Here is a 20,408-nt window from a genome sequence, read left to right as displayed (position 1 = left end):
TGGGTCCAGCCAAGTGCAACAGAACTGCCCAGTTGCGGCCCAGCCCCCGTCAATGAGCCACAGAATTGTAAAGTTGACAAACTGTTGGTTTTAAGTCACTTCGGGGTGGGGGGGGGTGGTTTGTTATGCGCAAAGCAAAGGGAACCACTCCTTAGCACAAGGTATCACAAACAGCGTCTGGAGAGATGAAGACAGGCAGGCAGGCAGGAAGGCCGGCCGGCTGGCTATGAAGCTGTGCTACTGGCACACTGGGAGGGCCCAGGAGGATCCCCCCCCCGATCTCGGGCCAGGATAAGGGGGAGGCAGTGAGGCATTCGCTTCACACACAAAATGTAAGGCGGTAGCCCAAAACTTAGTAATCGAGATAAATAATATTTTTAATGCAGTATTTAAAAAAATCAAATCAGCAAACTCTGGCTCATGGGCTGGCTGCCCTTCTCGCTAAAAAAAGCTTTATTGGAATTGGGGCCGGGATCAGGATTTAGTAAACACAGGGTCAGATCTTGTTTTTATTACAAAGTTTGGCTTTTTTGGTCATGGAATTTTTGCATTAGTCTTATTTGTGTATTTGTTTTTTATTTAGTTCTTTAGATTTGGGCTAAATCCTTCCCAACCTACTGACTGCTGGTATCTGACTGGATCTCAAACTTCTACCTATTATATTCCCACCCAAGGTCAGAATTTAAGCTGTTGTCAGATAGTTGCACCTTACTGTGAATGAAGCAAAATGAGATCAAGTTCTGCTCAGGAGATGGGGCGCCTGGGTGGCTCAGTCAGTTGAGCGTCCGACTTCGGCTCAGGTCGTGATCTCGCGGTCCGTGGGTTCGAGCCCCGCGTCGGGCTCTGTGCTGACAGCTCAGAGCCTGGAGCCTGCTTTGGATTCTGGGTCTCCCTCTCTCTCTGCCCCAACCCATTCATATTTGTTTCTCTCAAAAATAAATCAACATTCAAAAAAATTTTAATTTCTGCTCAGGAGAAATTAGGAGGCCAGGTAACTGGAGAGGTGGGGTCAGCTTCCAGGGGAAGAAGTGATCTTTCTGCAGGCCTACCATTCTCGAAATTTCCACAGGCTCTCCACCATGGCTCCCTGGGTAGGTGTCATGGGCCAATCCTAGTGGCTCTATGACTAAATGTCCAGATGACCTTTGAAACCATTTGGGTTCATTCATCTACTCGATTCTTTCCCCCATAGGTCGGTCGCGTTCATGTCTGACCCCGGCAAACTCAGTGAGGCTAGCAGATAGCTGGGATATTTGTGAAGAGGTTGCTGGTATTTTACCAAGCCTCTTGCTAGCCATCAGCCGTGGCATGTGGACATGTGTTGCAGCAAGAGGAGTCTCCCAGGGCGTGGTGCAGAGGCTGGACAGTGTTTACTTTCCCCAAAGAACCACCCCATCCACACCTGATGACTTCAGTGCAGTTTGATCCAGAACTGGATACTCCCTGAATCGCTAAAAGATTGTCTTTTTTTTCCCCTTAAAGTCACTAGACGTTTACAAACCAGACTTCAGCTCATCTGCAGGTTTGAGGGAAAAACAGCAGTTGCCTTTTCACCGTGGAGAAGGGCGGGAAACTGAGGACTCTTCCATTCCCTCTGGATTTCTGGAGACGGGGCTGCTCCCGCACGAAGGCAGGGGAAAGGCCGCGCCAGTCAGCGGCATCCGAGGAATCTGAAGGGAGTGGATTTACTGGGGAGAACAGGAGAGACTTTTCCATTACGTTCCTCCGCAACCACTTTTCAAAGTGTCACCGTGGAGTGATCCCATTTCAGGGACCCGGTCTCTGTCCACTTCGATAGTACCTGTGATAAGTGTGGGTGTTTTCTCTTCATGCCTCCACGTCAGGAGTCGCCGAGCGCCTGGAGTGCCTTCCCAAGAAGAAGGTAGGGCCTTGTTCTCCACAGCTTTCTTGCCCAGGAACAAAGAGGGGCTCACACGTTTCCAGAGAATCCAGATGCGGCTTCCGGGCCAGTCACGTGACCACAGAGTTCTAACGTGCCCGGCCTTGTGCCACTGCCAAAAACAAGATTAACCCGGGGTCCTGGCCCGTGACAAGTTTACGGATGTCGTGGGGACAACCTGGTGACTGGCCTGCTCTACCACTCTTCTGCTTCCCTCCTCTGCTCGCTCTCTTGAGGAGCTGGGAGGCCGTCGAAAAATGAAATCTTCTCTATTTACATCCAGCGGGACCACAGGGAGGTCTTCTCTAAAGGGCATAGCGATGGCAGGTGGAGGGCTTAGGGTAGAGTACATAACTTCACACACACGCACGCACACGCCCTACCACACGCAAGGACCGTCTAAATATTCAGTTTATTTCAGTATTTATACTTGAGGAGAGGTCAGATTCTGCTACTGGTTTGGGGGACCTCGCTGGCTCGGCGGGCAAAGTTCTTTCCTTTATCCTAAGGCGTGAGCTCTGATGTCACCCACTGCAAGGCGTGAGCTCTGACGTCACCCTCCCCCACTCATTTTGCCAGGGGAGCTGTTTGTGTTTACGGTCTTAAAGGAGGCAGGGGAGGGGGAAATGGCGTCAACCCTACGAGGCCTTTAAAACACGCGTGCAGAAGATCGGAAACAGCGATATAGTCCAAGCTACGTACGGGAATATATCCTATTCGTCCCAGATTTTAAAAAAGATTCCTGCTGCTCAGGAATATGGCTTCAGGATGCGTCTCCCTTATTCTAAATCCCTTCGGTCTCCTTCTGGCTGGACCGAGAGGAGCGACGGTTTCCACGGAGGCCAAGGCCCCGTCTCGGGCCGAGTCTCCAGTCCCTGCTCCCCCCCCACAGGCTCCTGACGTGAGCAGCTCGCACCGTCTACCCAGGTCTGTTCCTGTGTGTGAGGGGCGGCCCGGGACGGGCAGGGACAGGACCCGGTGTCCCGGGGGCTGTGGGGGGCCTGCTCCTGGGCTGCCCGGAGAGCTAGCCTCGCCTGGCCGCTGGCAGACAACGGTCTCCTCCACATCTGTCACCTGCAGCTGCTGGCCGGCCGAGGAAGGGAAGCTGGCTGGTCCTCGGGCAACGGGACGGCGACACCGGCGAAGAGGCCATCCTCACTTCCTGTAAGATTGGCCGCCTGGAGAAGAAAGGCGAGAGCAAGCTGCCAGCACCAAGGCGGTAACTGCACAGTGTCCCCTCTGTCCCATACAAGCCTTCTTTCAACCGGCTCTGTGCAAACCGAATACTGAAACCCTCCCTTCCCCCGGGTCACCTGCTCCGCGGCCGGGGCGTGACTCACGTGGCCACGCTCCTTCCTCTCAGGAAGCAGGCTGCTTGGCGTGGGGCTCCCAGTGAATTTTGCTGGCAATAGTTTTGCTGTTTGTCGAGGCCACAGCACATAAATCTGCTGCTAGCTGAGCAATCTACGTGCAGGCAGGGCCCCGTGGAGCCTGTCGGGTACTGGCCGTTGCTGCCTCGATTACGACCCGAGGGGGCTCCGGCCCGGTGCTGCCCGGTGTGGCCTGGAGCCCGGCAGGGGTCAAACGGGTCTGTCTGCTTCTCTCGGGCCAGTGTTCCTGGTATTTGCCGGTGCTTCCTTCGGGCCCGTGTGAGGAAACAGCTTGGCCTGCACCGCTGGTGGGGACACGGGGCTGGGGCTTCACCGTGTGTTTCCCAGCAGATGGGCGCTGGCGAAGAGGGAGGGCGGCCCTGCTTTCCAGCCACGGCCCATTAGCCACACGGCCAGCCCGGCGGGTCCCCGTTGGCCGGGGCGCCCGGGGCTCTGGCAGGAAGCGATTGGGGCAGCAGGGGACAGCACAGCTGCAAAATGCATATATCCTGAGTGTGACAGACCTTCTGCTGACTGACATTCTTTTGTCTGGCTTCTCTTTTGTTTTCCTTTATTTTTATTTAATTTATTTATGTACTTAAAAAATTATCATTTTTTTTTTTTTTTTTTTTTTTTTTTTATTTCGAAGCGACCTCTACAACCAACATGGGCTCAAAGCTACAGCCCTGAGATCGAGAGTCACACACTCCAGCCAGGCGACCTTCCCTTATCTTTAGACTCTTTGGAAAGGTCCAGGCTCTGGTGTGGTCAACCGGCTGAGGCTAGGAGGGGAGGGGAGAGAGGAAGTGGTCTTCACAGTGGGCAACAGGGCAGGAAGGAGGCCCCTTGGGCCCACCGCACCCTCAGTCCCTCTGGTGGCCCTCCCGCCAAGGCACCTGCTTCTGTTGGATTTTGAGGCTGCCTGCTTCCCGCCAGGAAGCAGGTCCAGGTTTTCAGGGCCGATCACACAAGTCCCACAGACGGGGGTGGGGGTGGGGGGATGTTAACTCCGAGAGGCACTGCCTGGACAGTCTCAGTTTACCAGCTTGTGTATGAGGCACCAGGGCCAATGGCAATTTCATAAATAGGCTAGTGAAGAACGGATCTGTCCCTAGGGCACAAGAAGCCACTGCCTGGGGTCCTGGTCCTGTGCCTGCTGGGCAGAGAGGAGCTCAGTGCCCTTCCCTCCAGTCTGACTTACTCTGTGGCCCTCTCGTGGAGGAGGTCATGGAGCTGGGGCGGCTGGCCTGCTGGGGACCACACGAGGAGAACTGAGGGGCCAGAGTGGATGCCTTGGCCTTGGGTGGGTTCAGGTCCAGGATCTCAGGGGTCCGGGGGGTCCGGGGCTTGCAGGTGAAGGCCGATGTAAATTCTCTGGAACAAAATGTGTAGTCTAGAGTCACAGCCACTGCATGGCTAGGAGTCACAGGAGGAAGGAAGGACTTGCCATTGTGAGCACAAAGATGCCAGGCAGGCACTGTCCTGGGCATGGGGTAGGGGTGGGGTAGAGCCGGGCACCTGGAGGCATACATCCCTGCCCCCATGGAGCTCATATTCTAGGGGAGGAGGGAGATAATAAAAAAAAGGAATAAATGCTGGGGCGCCTGGGTGGCTCAGTCGGTTGGTCATCCATCTTCAGCTCAGGTCATGATCTCACGATCCGTGAGTTCGAGCCCCGCGTCGGGCTCTGTGCTGACCGATCAGAACCTGGAGCCTGCTTCCGATTCTGTGTCTCCCTCTCTTTCTGCCCCTCCCCCTCTCACACTTTGTCTCTCTCTCACTCTCAAAAATAAATAAACGTTAAAAAATTAAAAATAAAGGAATAAATGCTAAGGAGGGGATGAAGCAGAGAAGGGGGACAGGGAGCTTGAGAGTGTTGAAGTGAGAGGGTGGCCAGGGAAGGTGTGGCCAGCAGGGTAATGGCCCCCCATTCTGTCCACGTCCTCCTCCCTGGAGCCTTTTCTGACAAAGGGGAATTAAGGCTGCAGTGGAATCGAGGTTGCTAATCTGCTGACTTTAAACTAGGGAGATTATCCTAGATTATCAGGGCGAGCCCCGGGAAACCGCAGCGTCCTTAAAAGTGGGAGAGGGAGGCAGAAGAACACAGAGAAATAGGTATGACCACGGAAGAAAGACAGATGAAGGCTGCCGGCTTTGAAGATGGCGGAAGGGGCCGCCAGCCAAGGAGGGCAGGAGGGCTCTAGAAGCCAGAAAAGGCAGAGAAGAGATTCTCCCATAGAACTCGGGGAAACAGTGCATCCTGTGTATGTCTCGATTCCAGCCCAGTGAGAGCCCTGTCGGACTTCTAACCCACTGAACTGTAAGGTGGTACATTTGTGGTGTTCAGGTCACTAACTCTGTGGTCACCTGTTACAGCAGCAATAGGAAACTAATTTTAGACGTGGTGGCCAGGGAAGGCCGTGCTGGGAAGGTGACATTGAGCCCCCAAATGATCCTGTGGGGCAGGCAGTACTGCCCCGGTTTTCAGACGTAGAAATTGAGGCCCAAGTTTGTGAACTTTCCAAGGTCACACACATAACAAGCAGGTTGTGAGGCCAAGACTTGAGCCCAGTGGGATCTTACAGCCAGCTGTTCTCCAGATGCTATCTGCCTCCCAGCCCCAGGGAGCAGCCTCACAGAGACGGTGGACCCGACTTGGAACCAGGGCCTTCCTTTCCTCCAGCACCTGCAGCCACTGAAACTCGGTGCTGTTGGATGAGAAATCCTGGGAGTGAGATCGTGGCTCTGTGACCTCCCAGTCACCCAGCTGGAGTTGGGGACTCCCCCGCCCAGTGCTTTGCTGTCTGGCTGTCACTGAGCTGGATCCACACTGCTCCCTCCTTGACTTCTGGGGCCCTTGCTGCCTATGTGCCCATTTTCCTGACTATAACTCTGAAGACTGAGTCCCAGGCTGTCACCCAGGGTTGTCATAGCCACCGAACGAGCTAATGTAAGCATCAGCCCAGCTGCCAGCCTGGCGCATGCTCCGTAAATGGCAGGTCCGTGTTCCTTCCCTAAGTGGGTGCCTTAGTCTACGGGCTTCACAGAGTTGGTGCACAGTTTGCTGTGCATTGCAATGTAAGCAAGTTTGCTGACATCTGGGGAGCCTCAGTTTCCCCACCTGTAACATGGAGGGCAGCTGTGATGATTCTGCAAGGGAGGTTGTGTCCTGAGCCCCATCGTGGGCCCCATAACTTGGGGTTCTGGCTCTTGGGGAGTGGGCCTTGGGAGGAAACTGGAATTTTTGGATTCACTTCTATATTTCTATATGCCCCTCTTTTTTTTCTTTCTTTTTTCTTTCCTTTTTTTGTTTTTCTACATTGAGACTATTTTACTCTAATCATTAGAAAAATAAAACTTAAACATCTGGAAAATTTCCAAATTCAAATTTAGGACAAGTCTGGCATAAAAACCGCCCATACTTTGGGCAATACATCTCTGATACCAGATTGGAAAGGATAGGGAGGTTTAGCCCTACGGTATTTTATTAAAGTTTAAAATGATTTTTTCTTTGTTTAAAAAAAATGTATGTATATGTATGTGTGTACATACGTCCATGAAGTAAGCTCCATGCCCCGGCACGGGGCTGGAACTCCCGACCCTGAGACGAAGAGTCACGTGTTCTATTGACTGAGCCAGCCATGTGCCCCCGTGACTTTTTTTTCTTTAAGAAGAAATTATATTTTTATATCATTTATAATAGTATTTCCCTGAATATTTTCCACATTGTACCTTTTACACGCATGTGTGTTTTCACATACTTGTAGTCATACTTACATGCTGCTCTATATTCTTCTAATTTTTTTTTTAACGTTTATTTATTTTTGAGACAGAGAGAGACAGAGCATGAACGGGGGAGGGGCAGAGAGAGAGGGAGACACAGAATCCGAAGCAGGCTCCAGGCTCTGAGCCGTCAGCCCAGAGCCCGATGCGGGGCTCGAACTCACGGACTGCGAGATCGTGACCTGAGCCGAAGTCGGACGCTTAACTGACTGAGCCACCCAGGTGCCCCTATTCTTCTAATTTTTAAAAATGTTTATTTTTATTTATTTTGAGGGAGAGAACATGCATGAGTGGGGGAGGGGCAGAGAGAGGGAGGGAGAGAATCCCAAGCAGGCTCCAGGCTCTGAGCTGTTGGCACGGAGCCCGATGTGAAGCTCGATCTCACAAACCGTGAGATCATGACCTGAGCTGAAATTAAGAGTTGGAAATTTACCGACACCCAGGGCCCCGATACTTCCCTGTTCTTATGACCCTCATTCCACCTACTCTCTCGACTTCTGAGTAGCCTCCACTATTATTTATAATGGAGGATTTTTATATAAATATGTTATATAATATATATAATATATAAATATATATATAAATATATATAAATATATATTTATATATATAAATATATATAAATATATATATGATATAAATATATATATAAATGTTATATTATATATATATATATATTTCATCCAATGGATCTACTGGAATATATCATGCCTTTCCCTAACATTTTGCTTTTCTTTCATTCATTGATAATGCACACGTGTGCAAAAAACTGTTCCAGGCCCTGGAGATCAAAGATCAACGAGACCAAATTTCTGCTCTTACTTAGGAAGTTCACAGAGAAGTAGGGCAGTTTGACCAGAGCACAAAGATAAAATAATGAAATGAGTCACACTGATGATGCTTTTCTTGCACATATAAAGACGACTTTTATGTGGTTTAGTGAGGTGGTTTACTTTTTTTTTTTTTAAGTGAGCTCTATGCCCAACGTGGGGCTTGAACCCATGACTCCGAGATCACGAGTCACGTGCTCTACTGACTAAGCTACCCTGGTACCCTGAGGTGTGTGTTTGTTGTTTTTTGAAAATATTATTTGGTTCAAATGATTTTTTTCCTATTTTGCTATTCTAATTTTGATATCTTCGCTACTGTTAGAGCAGTTAATTATTTTTAAATTGTGATAACATATACATAACATAAAAATGACCATCTTGACCATTTAAAACTGTAGCCCTACTACATTTTAAGAAGGAGCGACTAAGAGAAACTAGTAAAAATGACTCGGCGAACACTGGCAGCTCTTCCTGGCACAGGGTTAGCTGTGGGTTACCTGGGGATGTCCATCACGTGGTCATGGGACAGGGAGGCCAGATTTGAAGGAGCGAGCTGTGGAAGCCCAGGAGGGCTGGCCAGCTTCACTGCATGGGGCCTCAGAGCCAATGGGCGGCAAGGTCAGGTGGCAGGGATGGGGGGACGCTGAGATGAGTTGGCAAGAAGTGAAGGAGAGAAAGGTCTGCGTAACAGGGCTAGAGGTCTATATATAACCTCCCAACCCCAGAGCAATCAGAAAAGGGTCCTGTCCCTTTGGAGAACAATTTGGCGATGTGTATGAAAAAACTCTTATGTATAGGTTGACTTTATGTGCCAACTTTGCTGGGCCATGGTGCCTAAATATTTGGCCAAACATTATTCTGGATATTTCTGTGTGGGTGTTTTTTTTTGGATGAGATTAACACTTAAATAGGCAGACTCTGAGCAGATTGCTCTCCCTAGTGGGGAGTGGGCCTCATCCAATCAGTTGAAGGCACAAATAGACAAAGTCTGAGCTCCCCTGAGCGGGAAGGAACTGTGCCGGCAGACTGACTTTGCACTCCAACTGCAACTCTTCCCTGGGTCTCCAGCCTGCTGGCCTACCCTGTGGATTTTGGATTTGCCAAGCCTCTGCAATCATGCGAGCCAACTCCTTAAAATAACTGACCCCCCACCCCACACACACATCCTGTTGGTTCTCTTTCTCTGGAAAACCCTGACTAATACACCGTCAAAGCCAGCCCTCCTCTCTGCCCTAGGACACAACCTTTGTTTGGCCACGGTAGTGTTGTTGTTTGGGAAAAGAGCACCCGCAGACAAGGGGCTCCTTCCGGCTCCTTCTCCAGCATTGGAGAAGGTGGCCCTCAGCAGAGCCCAAACCACGGTGCGGGCTGCTGCAGGGGGTGGTGGTGTTGACTGAGGATGCTGGCCACCGTCCCCGACCTCGGCATGGGGGATGGCATCAAGGCCCTCTGGGAAGGACACCGAGGGAGGCAGAGGTAGAGGTCAGCTTGGCCTCCAGGCCCCCAGCACCCCTGAACGGTGACCTGAGCACTCTGAGCAGCGAGGAGCCAGAGCCGGGAAATGGTGATGGTTTGGTAGGAGATGAGGCCAGATTAGGGTAGAGCAGGAAAAGCGCGCGGAAAGGAAATTCAGGACGGCTGTCGCCTATGACTTAGGAAAAGTAAGTTGCCGCAGGGATAATGGTGCTGGGTAGTAGAGGGAAAAGGAAAACTTCGCTACATATGTAAATTGGCAGGTGTCCTGCAAGACAGGCAATTATTCAAGAGGCCATTAAGGCACAAACGACAGTGCTTGGGGGTCCCCTTAGCGGACTCTGCCCATCAGGATTCAGGATATTTCATCTGTGCGCTAACAGAACCCAGAGAGGGGTGCGGGGTGGGTGACGGGGGGAGGACACAGCAGATGAAGGCAGGTCCAGAAGGTCGCCCACCATGTCTGCACATGGACACGCGGGGCTCCTGTCCTCATTCCCCTGACTTCCTGGTTCCTAGTTTCTAGTTTCTTTTAGCTGGATGCATCGTAGTGCTGTCATGAGCTACCCCATATGCCACATTTGGGGACACACGTGAGGGGGATAAAGCATGTATGTAAACATATGCAGAATTTCTTTCTTCTTTCTTTTCTAAAAGCCATAATACTTGCAGAAGAGTCGTTTCCTGTCTGTGGCGGGACGGGAACTTTGACACCGTTGTCTTTGGATCTTGGCCTGGGTGGGGGGTAGTGGGCATCTGTGCAGGAGCGAGCGCTCTGACCTGAGGAGCCTGTTCCCTCCGCCCATCATTGGGCCACAGGGAGGCACCGTCCAGGCAAATGCCTCTCGGTCGGTCCAGCTGGGCTCCTCTCTGCATGGACCATATGCCGGCTTGGTTAACAGTATCTTCCCCAACTACTCAATACTAGGGATTCTATGGAGCAGACAGAAAACAGAACAGGAACCCCTTGGCATGGGGGAGGGGGAGGGAGACGGATCACAAGGTCTGAACCGTTGACTCCCTGGCTTCCAGGAAGCCAGTTTCATGGTCAGACTAGTGGCTGGAAGCCACTAGAATGGAACCGGAGCCTCAATGATCTTTAAACCGCCTCCAATCTGGGGCTAAGCCACGAGAGTATGGTTTAATCTACCGTTTGCCCCAAACCGCAGCTCCAGAGCTTTCCAGGGATACCAGCAGCCAAGCGGGGCCCACCCCGCGGCCTGTCTTCTGGGCAAGGGGCTGTCCTCACTCTAAGGAGTAAGAGAGAGGGGCTGGGGGAAGCAGAGGGACAAATGTCCCCCATCAAGCCATGCAGAGAGCCACTCGCTCTCCCTTTTAGCTGATTCATCCAACAAATATTTTGAGAGCCTGCTCCGGGCAAGGTGCAAACACAGGGGCAGACCCCCTAGAGCCATGGACCAAGTGACCGCAGTGCTCTGTGCCCCTGTGCAAGGGAACACGGCCGCGTGACTGGACTTTGGGGTCAGGAAGGAGGATGGGGTGCTTAGCTGAGACCTGGGGCAGCCGGTGAAGTGGAGGCCAGGGGTGTGGGGAGAATGTTGCTGGCAGGGGTCACATAGCCAGTGGAGAGGGAGGTGGGTGGCCCAACTGTATCCTTCTCCCTCTTTCCTTCCTCCTCTTCCTCAGACAGAATACTCCCTTTCCCCGGGCTTAAAGTAAGAGCAGGATTCACATGGCTGACGTTAAGGCGGGAGCACCCATGGATTTAACCCCAACGGGACATTTGTGCCCAAGAGGAGCTTGGAGGGCCAACTGGGTCAGCCCACTTAGTGTAACCAAGGGGAAGCTTTCTTAGGAGAGCCTGTGGGGTCCCCTGCCAACTATGAAAACACTTATTCTGGGGGTGCCTGGGTGGCTCAGTTGGTTAAGCGTCAGACTCTTGATTTCAGCTCAGGTCCTGATCTCAGGGTGCATGGGTTCGAGCCCCATGTGGGGCTCTGCGCTGACAGCATGGAGCCTGCTTGGGATTCTCTCTCTCCCCCTCCCCCCACTTGTGCACGCTCCCTCTCTCTCAAAATAAATAAATAAACATTAAAAAGAAAAAAAGAAAACACTTATTCTGGAGAGAGAGGATTATCCCCACTGGTAAGTCTCAGCAATGAATTCTGCCTTTACAGGAAGGGAGAAGAAACGGCTCTAGCCCCAGGAGAGCAGGTTTGGTCTGGCCGAGATGTGGGATCTGGTCCGGGCCTGAGAGCAGGGGGCTGGCACGGCAGGGGGCCCCGCCAGCCTCTGGCTTACCCCTCTGAGCTTTCTCATTCTGGGGCCCCCACCTCGTGGAGGTGCCAAGAGTCAGAGAATCCCTGAGCTGTGGACCAGCCTGTGGGAGCACACCTTCAGCCACTCTGAGAGAGGGGAGGAGCCCCAGATCGGGGAGGTGGGTCCCTGGGTCCCCGGCTGGTCAGGGGCTGAGCTGGAGGAGACCAGATGCTTGGCCCCCAAGGCCCCCCGCCGCCCCCAGCCTCTGCCATCTTTTACAGCCTTTGACAGGACTGGCCCCCACCCCAGTGCAGGCCCCAAACTCCTCTGGCTCCACCCCATGCAGCCCTGCTGCCTCTGGAAACCCTGACTTCCCTTCTACCCCGTGCCTGGCCGCAATCTCTGCCCGCAATGGTGGGAAAGGAAGGTGCCGGGGTGCCGCCCACCCAGAAAGGGGGATGGGCCGCAGCACCCTCTCGCTGCCCGCCTTCTCAGACCGTGTGCGTGGTTCTGCTAGGCCGTCTGCCTGCTCTGGGGGCAGAGGCCGCTCCAGGTGTCCCTGCAGCCCCGAGAGCTCAGCGGGGACTCCTGTGTGTGTGACTTCCATCTGCGGGAGCCTGCAGGAAGGGCAGCGGGGGCCTGGGTATGGGGAGGGCAGCCAGCAGGCTGGTTCCTCTGACCCTCTACACTGCCAGGGGGAAGCGTCTGCAGGGCGTGGGGGAGGCTTCGCGCCTCAGGGGTCTGGAGTCTGTGGCTCCGCAAGGCTCTGCCGCTCAAGGAACTCCAGACCGGGCCAAGGTCAGCCGTGACCACAGCTGGGGTGCAGGCCTGCCCGCTGCTGACGCAGTCGTGGAAATACTTCCCAATTCTATAGAAAGGTGGGGGCACAGAAGGCCTGACCGGTCACCATGGCAAAGTTCCTCTAAATCAGAGACTCCAAGGGTGTAGTCATGTTAAACACGGTTCTAGGCCAGTGTTTTAGTGCAGAAGGCTGGCTTCTCCATCCTGAAATCACACAGGCTGCAGGGCACCGCGTGGCCAGGTGGACGCGGTGGGGGCAGCCGGGGTGCCGGGCAGATAGGCTGAGACCAGGGCTAGGCCCCTCTCCCTGAGCAAGCTCCCTGAGATCTGAAAGAAGGGGCCTAGAGCCCCAGACTTTCTCCATTCTAAAGAACCCCAAGTGACGCATCAAAGGCCAGTCTGTACTCATTTGGTGCAGAGGAAGAGAAAACACCTTTGTATTCCGTGTGGGATCCTGTGTCTATATTAGGAAGGTCCGGAGGGCACCTGGGAGGCTCAGTCGGTTAAGCGTCCGACTTTGGCTCAGGTCATGATCTCACGGTTCGTGGGTTCGAGCCCCGCGTCAGGCTCTGTGCTGACAGCTCGGAGCCTGAAGCCTGCTTTGGATTCTGTGTCTCCCTCTCTCTCTGCCCCTCCCCTGCTCGTGCTCTCTCTGTCTCTCAAAAATAAACATTAAAAAAAAAAACTTTATAGGAAGGCGACATCTGAGCGAAACCATTTCACTAGCCTCGTTCTCCATCTTTCTCCCATCCATCCTATCTTCTCCAAAAGCAAACTGCTAAGATAGGACACTGTTCACAAGTTACCCCAAATCACACATCCTCACAAACACGTTCAGCTTGCAGTTCTTAAAACCAGTCCCTTGGGTAGGTTTATGAGTTTCCTTTCCTTCCGGTCTGACAACCGATAATTCTCAGGTGGCAGGTGCCTCCCCGTGGGCTCTGAGGTTAACAGGGGTGGTGGCCACAGCCCCTGGGTATCTCCGTAGGGTGCTTCGGGCCCCAGTGAAACGCTCCTGTGCTGTCAGAGTCAGAGCCTGGACCACAGAGGAGCCCTCCCAGGACACCTCCCCGTCCCTACCTGGTGGTGTCTCCACCGCCTAGGGCCTGGCTGGGGTCCCCCGCCGAGGGCAGACGAACCTCTCCCTGATGTCCCGCTGGCAACCATTCTCCCGGTTTGATGTCCACCGTGGAGGCTGGGGAGGAGAGAGAGTTCAGTGGACTCTTTGAGGATGCTCCTTACTGGGCTGGGCCCCAAAGCCAAGAACAGCACATGCCCACGCGAGCCCCTGACAGCTCCCTGGAGCCCACCGGGGAGGACTTGTTCGCTTGTGTGCAGCCCGAGAAGTCTCCAGGGGCCGCTCGGCGCGCTTACAACCTGGGGGCGCAGCGCGAGCGCTCTGGCTGGATACACACGCAGCACAGGGAACCACAGACCTCTGGCCCCGTTGCTTCTCCTGGCCCCAACTCTGTCTCTCAGGGAAAAGCCGACAAACGTGGAACTGTCTCCCTCGGTCGCTGCTTGGTGCCAATGCAGAGGAGCATGGAGGCACGGTAAAAAACTATTTGTTGTTTGTCTGAAATTCCAATTCAGCTGGGCGTCCTGTACTTTTATTTGCCGGATTCGGCAACCCCAGAGGTGGGGCCCTCTTCCCCCTGAGCTACCCCAGGACCCTTCAGGCCCGAATCCCCCAGTCCACCCACAGGGGCAGGCACTGCCCTAATTCCCAGCCAGCAGTGTTCGTGCTGACATCATGGACCAGGAGCAGGCTACCCGGGTCACCCTGGAGACCTTCACAGGGAAATGACCGAGAAGTCCCAGACGACACTGCCAGGGAGCTCTCCTGAGGGCCCGGGGAGGGACCTACTCTGTGTTTCAAATGATATGAACCCCTTCTTCTCCGGCCCCACTTTTCTTCTTGTTCTACAGCCAAAGGGCTTCACGCCACCGTCAAAGCAATTCTGTGACAGAGTCCAGATTTTCTATGTCCTTAGTCCAAGCTCCTTCCGGCCCTTTCATTTAAAGTTTTATCCATTTTGAGAGAGACACAGAGAGAGCGAGCGAAAGTGAGCACACACAAGTGGGGGAGGGGCAGAGAGAAGGAAAAACAGAATCCCAAGCAGCCTCTGCACCATCAGCACGGAGCCCCAGGTGGAGGCCGAACTCACGAACTGTGAGATCATGACCTGAGCCGAGATCAAGAGCTGGATGCTTAACCGACTGAGCCACCCAGGAGCCCCAAGCCCTTTCGTTTAAAAATGTCCCTGGTACCTTTGCAACGTGGCCTCTACTTTATCTTCAATATAAACAATCTTTGCAGGATTCCTCAAACGCATAGCAAGGGACACAGCTTTGACTTCCAGGTAACTATCTTTTGACCCAAACAGGGAATCGGTTTCTGGTGTGGAGCCCAATGCGTGGCATTATTTACAGCCCACCAGGACAGTCTCCACTTACAGCTGGGACTGGACCTGGAAATTCAGCCTTCTCTGATCTGTTCTGCAGTGGACAACTGGCCTGTCTGCGCGCTCTGCTCTACAAGCTTATAATATAGCCCGGGACACAGACTTTAGGTGTATGAAGAAATAATTGAGTGGAACCACATACAGCTGTGTGCTGGGCTACACGGAAAATCCCATCCCAGTTAATGGTGCCACCAAGATGGCGCCCAAGGGTGGGTGGGTGGTCCTCCAGGATCAGGAGCTTTCCCAGGTGGGAGTGGGTGGAGGGACAGGTTGGGGGGTGGGTGGGAAAGCCCCCTGGCAGGAGGGAGGAGGAACTAAGCCGAGCTGTCCTGAGACCATCTGAGGTCTTTTTGGTCCTGTCACCAAATAGTAGTCATCCCCTACACCCCTTCCCACTCCCTCCACTGAATGTCACCACGCAGGCGTTCAGAGCTCCCACCACAGAAGGACAGATCCACTGCGAGCCGGGGACTGGGGGACACCAGCAGCTGTGTGCGCGCACCAGAGGCTTCCTGGGACGAAGTACTGTTTTCCCGCCTGTGGATCCATTTCAGACCAGGCTGGGCATTCTCACTTGAGGCCACTGACAAGGTATGTGACTTTGATATCTGAGATAGCCTTGGTTGAGGGGGAATGAGAATAAATTCCCCCCGGGCCAATGTCATAACAAAATTCTAAGTCACATTCTTGGCTTTTTCCTTTGGGAACTATTTCCTGTTGGCTCTGTGGAGCCAGTCCCTTTGCCTAAAAAGAATGTACTTTCTGGCCCTGCGGTCAGCTGATCAAGCGGTTGGAGGATTCCACAGGTTCCCCATCATGAGTTTTCACCTTTAGCATCGACTGAATGCAGAGGTGTGAAGGGGCTTCCTGGGCTAACGCGCTCGAGGCCACCATGGCGGGTTCCCGCTGGGTCTGAGGTGTGGCATGAATTCCCAGTATGAGTGAAGGCCAGGAGGCCAGGCTTCGCAGCAAGTCATGTGTGAGGGGCCTCTGAGGAGTAGCTGGGCGAGGCCAGATCGGGCTGGGGGCGTCGGCGGGGGGGGGGGGGGGTGGGTGGACAAAGTGAGCCAGAGCACGGAAGCAGGAGAAAGGGCCGGAGAAGCAGGACTATATGGACGGAGGGGTCCAGAGGAAGTCAAATCAGGCTTCTGACAGGAAAGGAGTTACACAGAAGACAACGAGGGCCAGGGTGGCCACCCAGCCCACCAGTGTTGTCTCCCTCTCTAGCCCTCTGATCTGCTGGCCCAGATGCAGCCTCAGAACCAGTCTCAACACTGCTTATGTGCGTTCTTGTTTTTGGCTTTTGTTTTTGTTTTTACTTAAGCAGGCTTCATGCTCAGTGTGGAGCCCAACATGGGGCTTGAACTCACAACCCTGAGATCAAGACCTGCACTGAGATCAGAGTCAGATGCTTATCTGACTGAGCCACCCAGGGGCCCCTGGTTATGTGCATTCTAAGCACATAAACCCAAGGCTGCTTGCCAGTCGTCCTCACACAGAGGCTGGGTGAGAAGAGGGAGGGACGGTGGCGACAAGACCGACCGAGGGAGCGGACCAGTGGTCCCGGGACATCGGTCCTGGGGTGGCTGCAGCTGGGCAAGCCCGGAAGACGGCAGAAGGAAGAACAGAATCTACACCACAAATGCTCCCTAAAGGCTCCCTAAATGACCCAGGGAGAGCCACTAACCCCGCGGAGGCTTGGCTTCCCACAGGAGACCCTCGGTCAAGGAAAAGGATTGTAAGAGAGATTTAGGGGTGCTGCCCTGAGGCTGACAGCAGGCCGTGCAGGGCAGGGGAGAATGGTTCCTGTGGCCGGTTTCTGGCCCATGGAGTGAGGGTGGTTAGTTCTGGAGCCCACTGAGGCGGGACGGGAGTTGATGAGTAGGGTGGGGGTCCTGGGTCCCAGCCAGGCCTAAGCAGAGAGGAGCAGGTAGGAGAAAGGGGCACGTGGAACATGGGAGACATGGTCTCAGCGATCAGAGCTAACTCCGGCCAAGCGGCTGTCCTGGCTCCAGGTGGCCCATGTGGAGGGGCTGCCGCCTCCCCAGGGGGAGGCACTGGGGACCGTGCTGATCACCCAGGCTGGGTCCCCTGGTGGCTGCCCACTGTTTTCATTTGAGGAACCGGGATTTGCCAGGGCCTCGACTTTGTCAGGGCTAAAAGCAATTGTGTTCGAAAATCACAATGACATCAACATCTCCAGCAGTATCACCAGCGGCTACGCAGCTACTCCATCCACGGCGGCCTCATCCTACACGGAACACATGCTAAATCCTTCCAAAATCCAGGACCATACTGATAATCAGTGCAAGACAGAGGGCCACCCTGGTGGTCACTTTGGCAAAACAAGGGCATACCTGATAAATAAACGGCCCTAAATGCAACTTTTCAGAAGTCCAGGCTGAACTTCAAATCGTTTTTAACTCAGGGGGCATTAGGTGAAATTGGCAAAAGTGGTTAGACCACCTAAAACCTCCACCCTGGCACAGAAATCTCTGGACAAATGGTGGAGCTAATCAGCTTTCAGCGAGGGCATATTAACGTTTACAGCTCTAACAAAACACGTAAAATAACACATGATCTAAGGTGGCAAAACCTCTAAAACTGTCCCTAACCAGGAGACCCTCCCCCGGACTCTCCAACAACCTGGCTCTCCTCCGGCTCTGTGACCAGCCTACCGCTCTGAACCGGGGCTTAGCAGCGTTCGAATCCAATTGTGAGCAGATTATAAAAGTTCTCAGATGTTTCTCATACTGGAATCTGACCTGCTCCTCTGTTGTTTTTTCCGTTTGAATGGAGATTATAGTCTTATCTGGCCTGCTCATATCCTTTTAATTTCCTCTTGAAAATTAAAAAAACAAAACAAAACAAAACCTTTCGTACATATCCGATTATTCAAAGCATATATATTTTTTCTGGCATCTAAAAAAAAAAATACTTTTTATCCACGCGTGTGCCCCTGCTCACACATTTCTGTCTCAGGCCAGCCTTCGAACACGCGGCCGCGCGCCTCGTCCAAAGTCTGAGGTGCCAAAGCCTCGGTCATAAATCGACATCGCCTTCTGAGACGTGACTACTCGGAAAGCTCACATCAAACGCAGCTTTCCCCAGCACAAGTGCGCTACTCGCTTGCAGACGTGGGCAGTGCTCGCTATGCTGCGATAGAAGGGGGTCTGGAGGAACAGGCCACGGGCAGGTGTGGCCGCGTGGCTGCGGGTCAGCGGGCCTCGGGAACGCGGGGCAGTGGCCGAGACCAGGGTGTGAGCACGAGGCCTCTCCGGGTGTGTGGCTGCTGCTGCCCGGTCCCCACGCCACCGGCGTTCCGTTCTTACGTGAAGGCCCCGAAGCACCAGCCTCACCCCCCTGGTGCACTGGACGGGGGGCGCTTGTCAGGGACGGGAGGCCGCCGTTTCCCGCGTGTTGGGCCATCTGGGGAGGAACGGGATGGTCTTCCGGCCTGGAGGGAAGAATGAAACACAGCAGTAAATACAGGTAGCCAGGAGGAATTTGCTGCCTACCCTGAGACGCCAGAAACAAAGACAGGGAGCGGGAGCCCCCGAAGTTCCTTTGTTAAATGGATATCTAATACATATGGTAGCTATCAGATATGATATGCTTAACACATAGTTAAGCAGATATGAGGTTTTTTTTAAGGTATTGGCAGAAACTAGGATGTACCCTCTTAGCTCCTATAAATGCACGGTGATAAATAGTATCTGTCCGACACACAGTTGCATCTTTTGGCTTTGGGGGACGTGGGAGCACGGCATTTCAACCAAACCGTTGAAGGCACCCGGCTTCTGGTTTTTCCTCAGAGGATGAAGCAGATTAGCAAACGGACGAATGACATCAGAAGAGACATGATGTGTCACGTCAGCCATGACAAGAGCTGGACAGGCCCGGGACCGGGGAGAGCTCACTCTATGTCAACACCTAAGTGTGCCTACATCGCCTGACGGCACCCGGGGCGGTGGAGCCGGCCCAGGCAGACGCATTCACCCGGCAGACACCTGTCGGGCGCCTCATCGTGCGGGACCCCCAGCCAGGCGTGGGAGCCAGGGATCCCCCCGCCAGAGAGGTGGTGGGAAGGAGGCTGGCTCCGTTCAGACTTGACAACAGATCCCAGGGGAGGCTCTCCAGGTGAGCACGGTCCTCAACAAGGAGTCGCTAGCCACCTGCCCAGCAAGGGCTTGGTGGGAGGCACACCATGGCAAGTACAGGGTGCTTTTCCTAGGGGTGGGCCTTGTGAGATGGCTGTTCTCGAATGTCAGTTCCAGTAGCAAAGACAAGTAGACGTTAAGCCGCCCGGAGGGGCAGGAAAGGCTGTGTGTGTGTGTGTGTGTGTGTGTGTGTGTGTGTGTGTGTGGCATTCAGCCAGTCCTGAACTCTGAGTCAGGACTGCCTGGGGCCAAAGGGGGGAAATTTTTCCACCGGGAAATAACACCAGGAGGCAGATGGAGAGGCAAAAAAAAAAAAAAAAAAAAAAAGTATATACTTATGCTGCATTGTTACAGAAATATTTAAGGCACCACCAAAGTGAAAAAAAATGCAGGCTGGAGGGGACAGGGTGTCCTGGGGAAGAGCTTCAAGGCCCAGGGTCAAGGTGGGGGGTCAACCGAGAAGGACCCTGTCAGCCAGGGTTTGATTAGATTTGATCCCTAAGGGACACAGGAGTCACAGAAATGACATCCCATGATGACGTGCTAGAAACCTCATTCTGGGGTGATGGACGGTGGACCGTGGCAGGGAGAACCACTGGGGGGGAAGAGATGGCTCAGGAGAGCAGAGGGGAAGGGCCAGGGCTGGGAGAGGGAAGGCTGGCTCAGGTGTTTGGGGGTGTTAACGCCATTCCCTGAAGCAGGGGGCTGAGGGGACGGTGGTGTTCCCCTAAAGCGCAGACTCAGGGTGCTGCGGGGACATACCTAGCAGCTGGGGCAAGTCTACAATGGAATGGGATTTTGTGTCTGCAGTATGTAATGGAGGGAGACCCCAGCACAAGCAGGATGGGTGGGGACCGGAAACGGGGCATTTTAGGAGGAAGAGGGGTGATTTGGGGACCAAGCCGACAAGGCAGTGGGATGTGGGGGTGGGTGAGTGACCAGGAATGTGGTCAGCAGGCCCGGGGCAGCAGTAACCTGAAGTCACTGCCAGACCCTGCGGACTATGAAAGGAGGGGAGGGGGCGGGGAGGCAGCCAGAGAGGACCTGGGGGAGGGCACTTGGGGACCAGAAAGGCCTGGGGGAAGGAAAGCAGCAAAAGGGAGGTTGAAGGTGGAGCAAAGGAGGTGTTAAATGATGGCGCTGAGTTTGGACAGTGACAGGAGGAGAGGGATCCATAATCCATGGAGGGGTGAGGCTGGGGGCGGGGGTGCTGAGGGAGGGCTGGGGGGCACACATCTGATGCTGGGGTGACAGAGGGTCTTGAATTGTGCAGGGTGACTGTCTTTTTGTTTTCAGTCTTTCTTTTCTTGATTAAAAAACCAGTTAATCATGGTTTGCCCTCCCAGTACCTAGACACAACCACTATTAACATTTGATATCTTAAATTCAAAGATAGGGGCACCTGG

At 53.7% G+C, this 20,408-nt stretch overlaps 1 protein-coding gene across 9 annotated transcripts in view; it reads right to left on the bottom strand.

Annotated features, from left to right (window-relative positions):
* Positions 1-412: 412 nt before the first annotated feature.
* ARMC9 (armadillo repeat containing 9) overlaps positions 413-20,408 on the bottom strand; it is a 148,101-nt gene continuing 128,105 nt past the window's right edge. For 6 of the 9 annotated variants that reach the window (XM_019838848.3, XM_006935682.5, XM_006935683.5 and 3 more), the window contains 3 exons: positions 18,175-18,299; positions 13,458-13,572; positions 413-4,644 (listed from right to left, as the gene is read on the bottom strand). In XM_019838848.3, coding sequence (XP_019694407.3) covers positions 4,443-4,644; positions 13,458-13,572; positions 18,175-18,299 — 442 coding nt within the window. In that variant the 3' untranslated portion in view covers positions 413-4,442. Of the gene's footprint in view, positions 4,645-13,456; positions 13,573-17,731; positions 18,300-20,408 lie in introns of those variants that run through there. The other 3 variants (XM_006935684.5, XM_045034605.1, XM_045034604.1) reach the window with 3 other exon arrangements.

The sequence above is a fragment of the Felis catus genome, chromosome C1 (genome assembly GCF_018350175.1).
Source record: "Felis catus isolate Fca126 chromosome C1, F.catus_Fca126_mat1.0, whole genome shotgun sequence".
Taxonomy (NCBI): domain Eukaryota; kingdom Metazoa; phylum Chordata; class Mammalia; order Carnivora; family Felidae; genus Felis; species Felis catus.
This window is presented reverse-complemented; position numbering and strand designations above follow the sequence as displayed.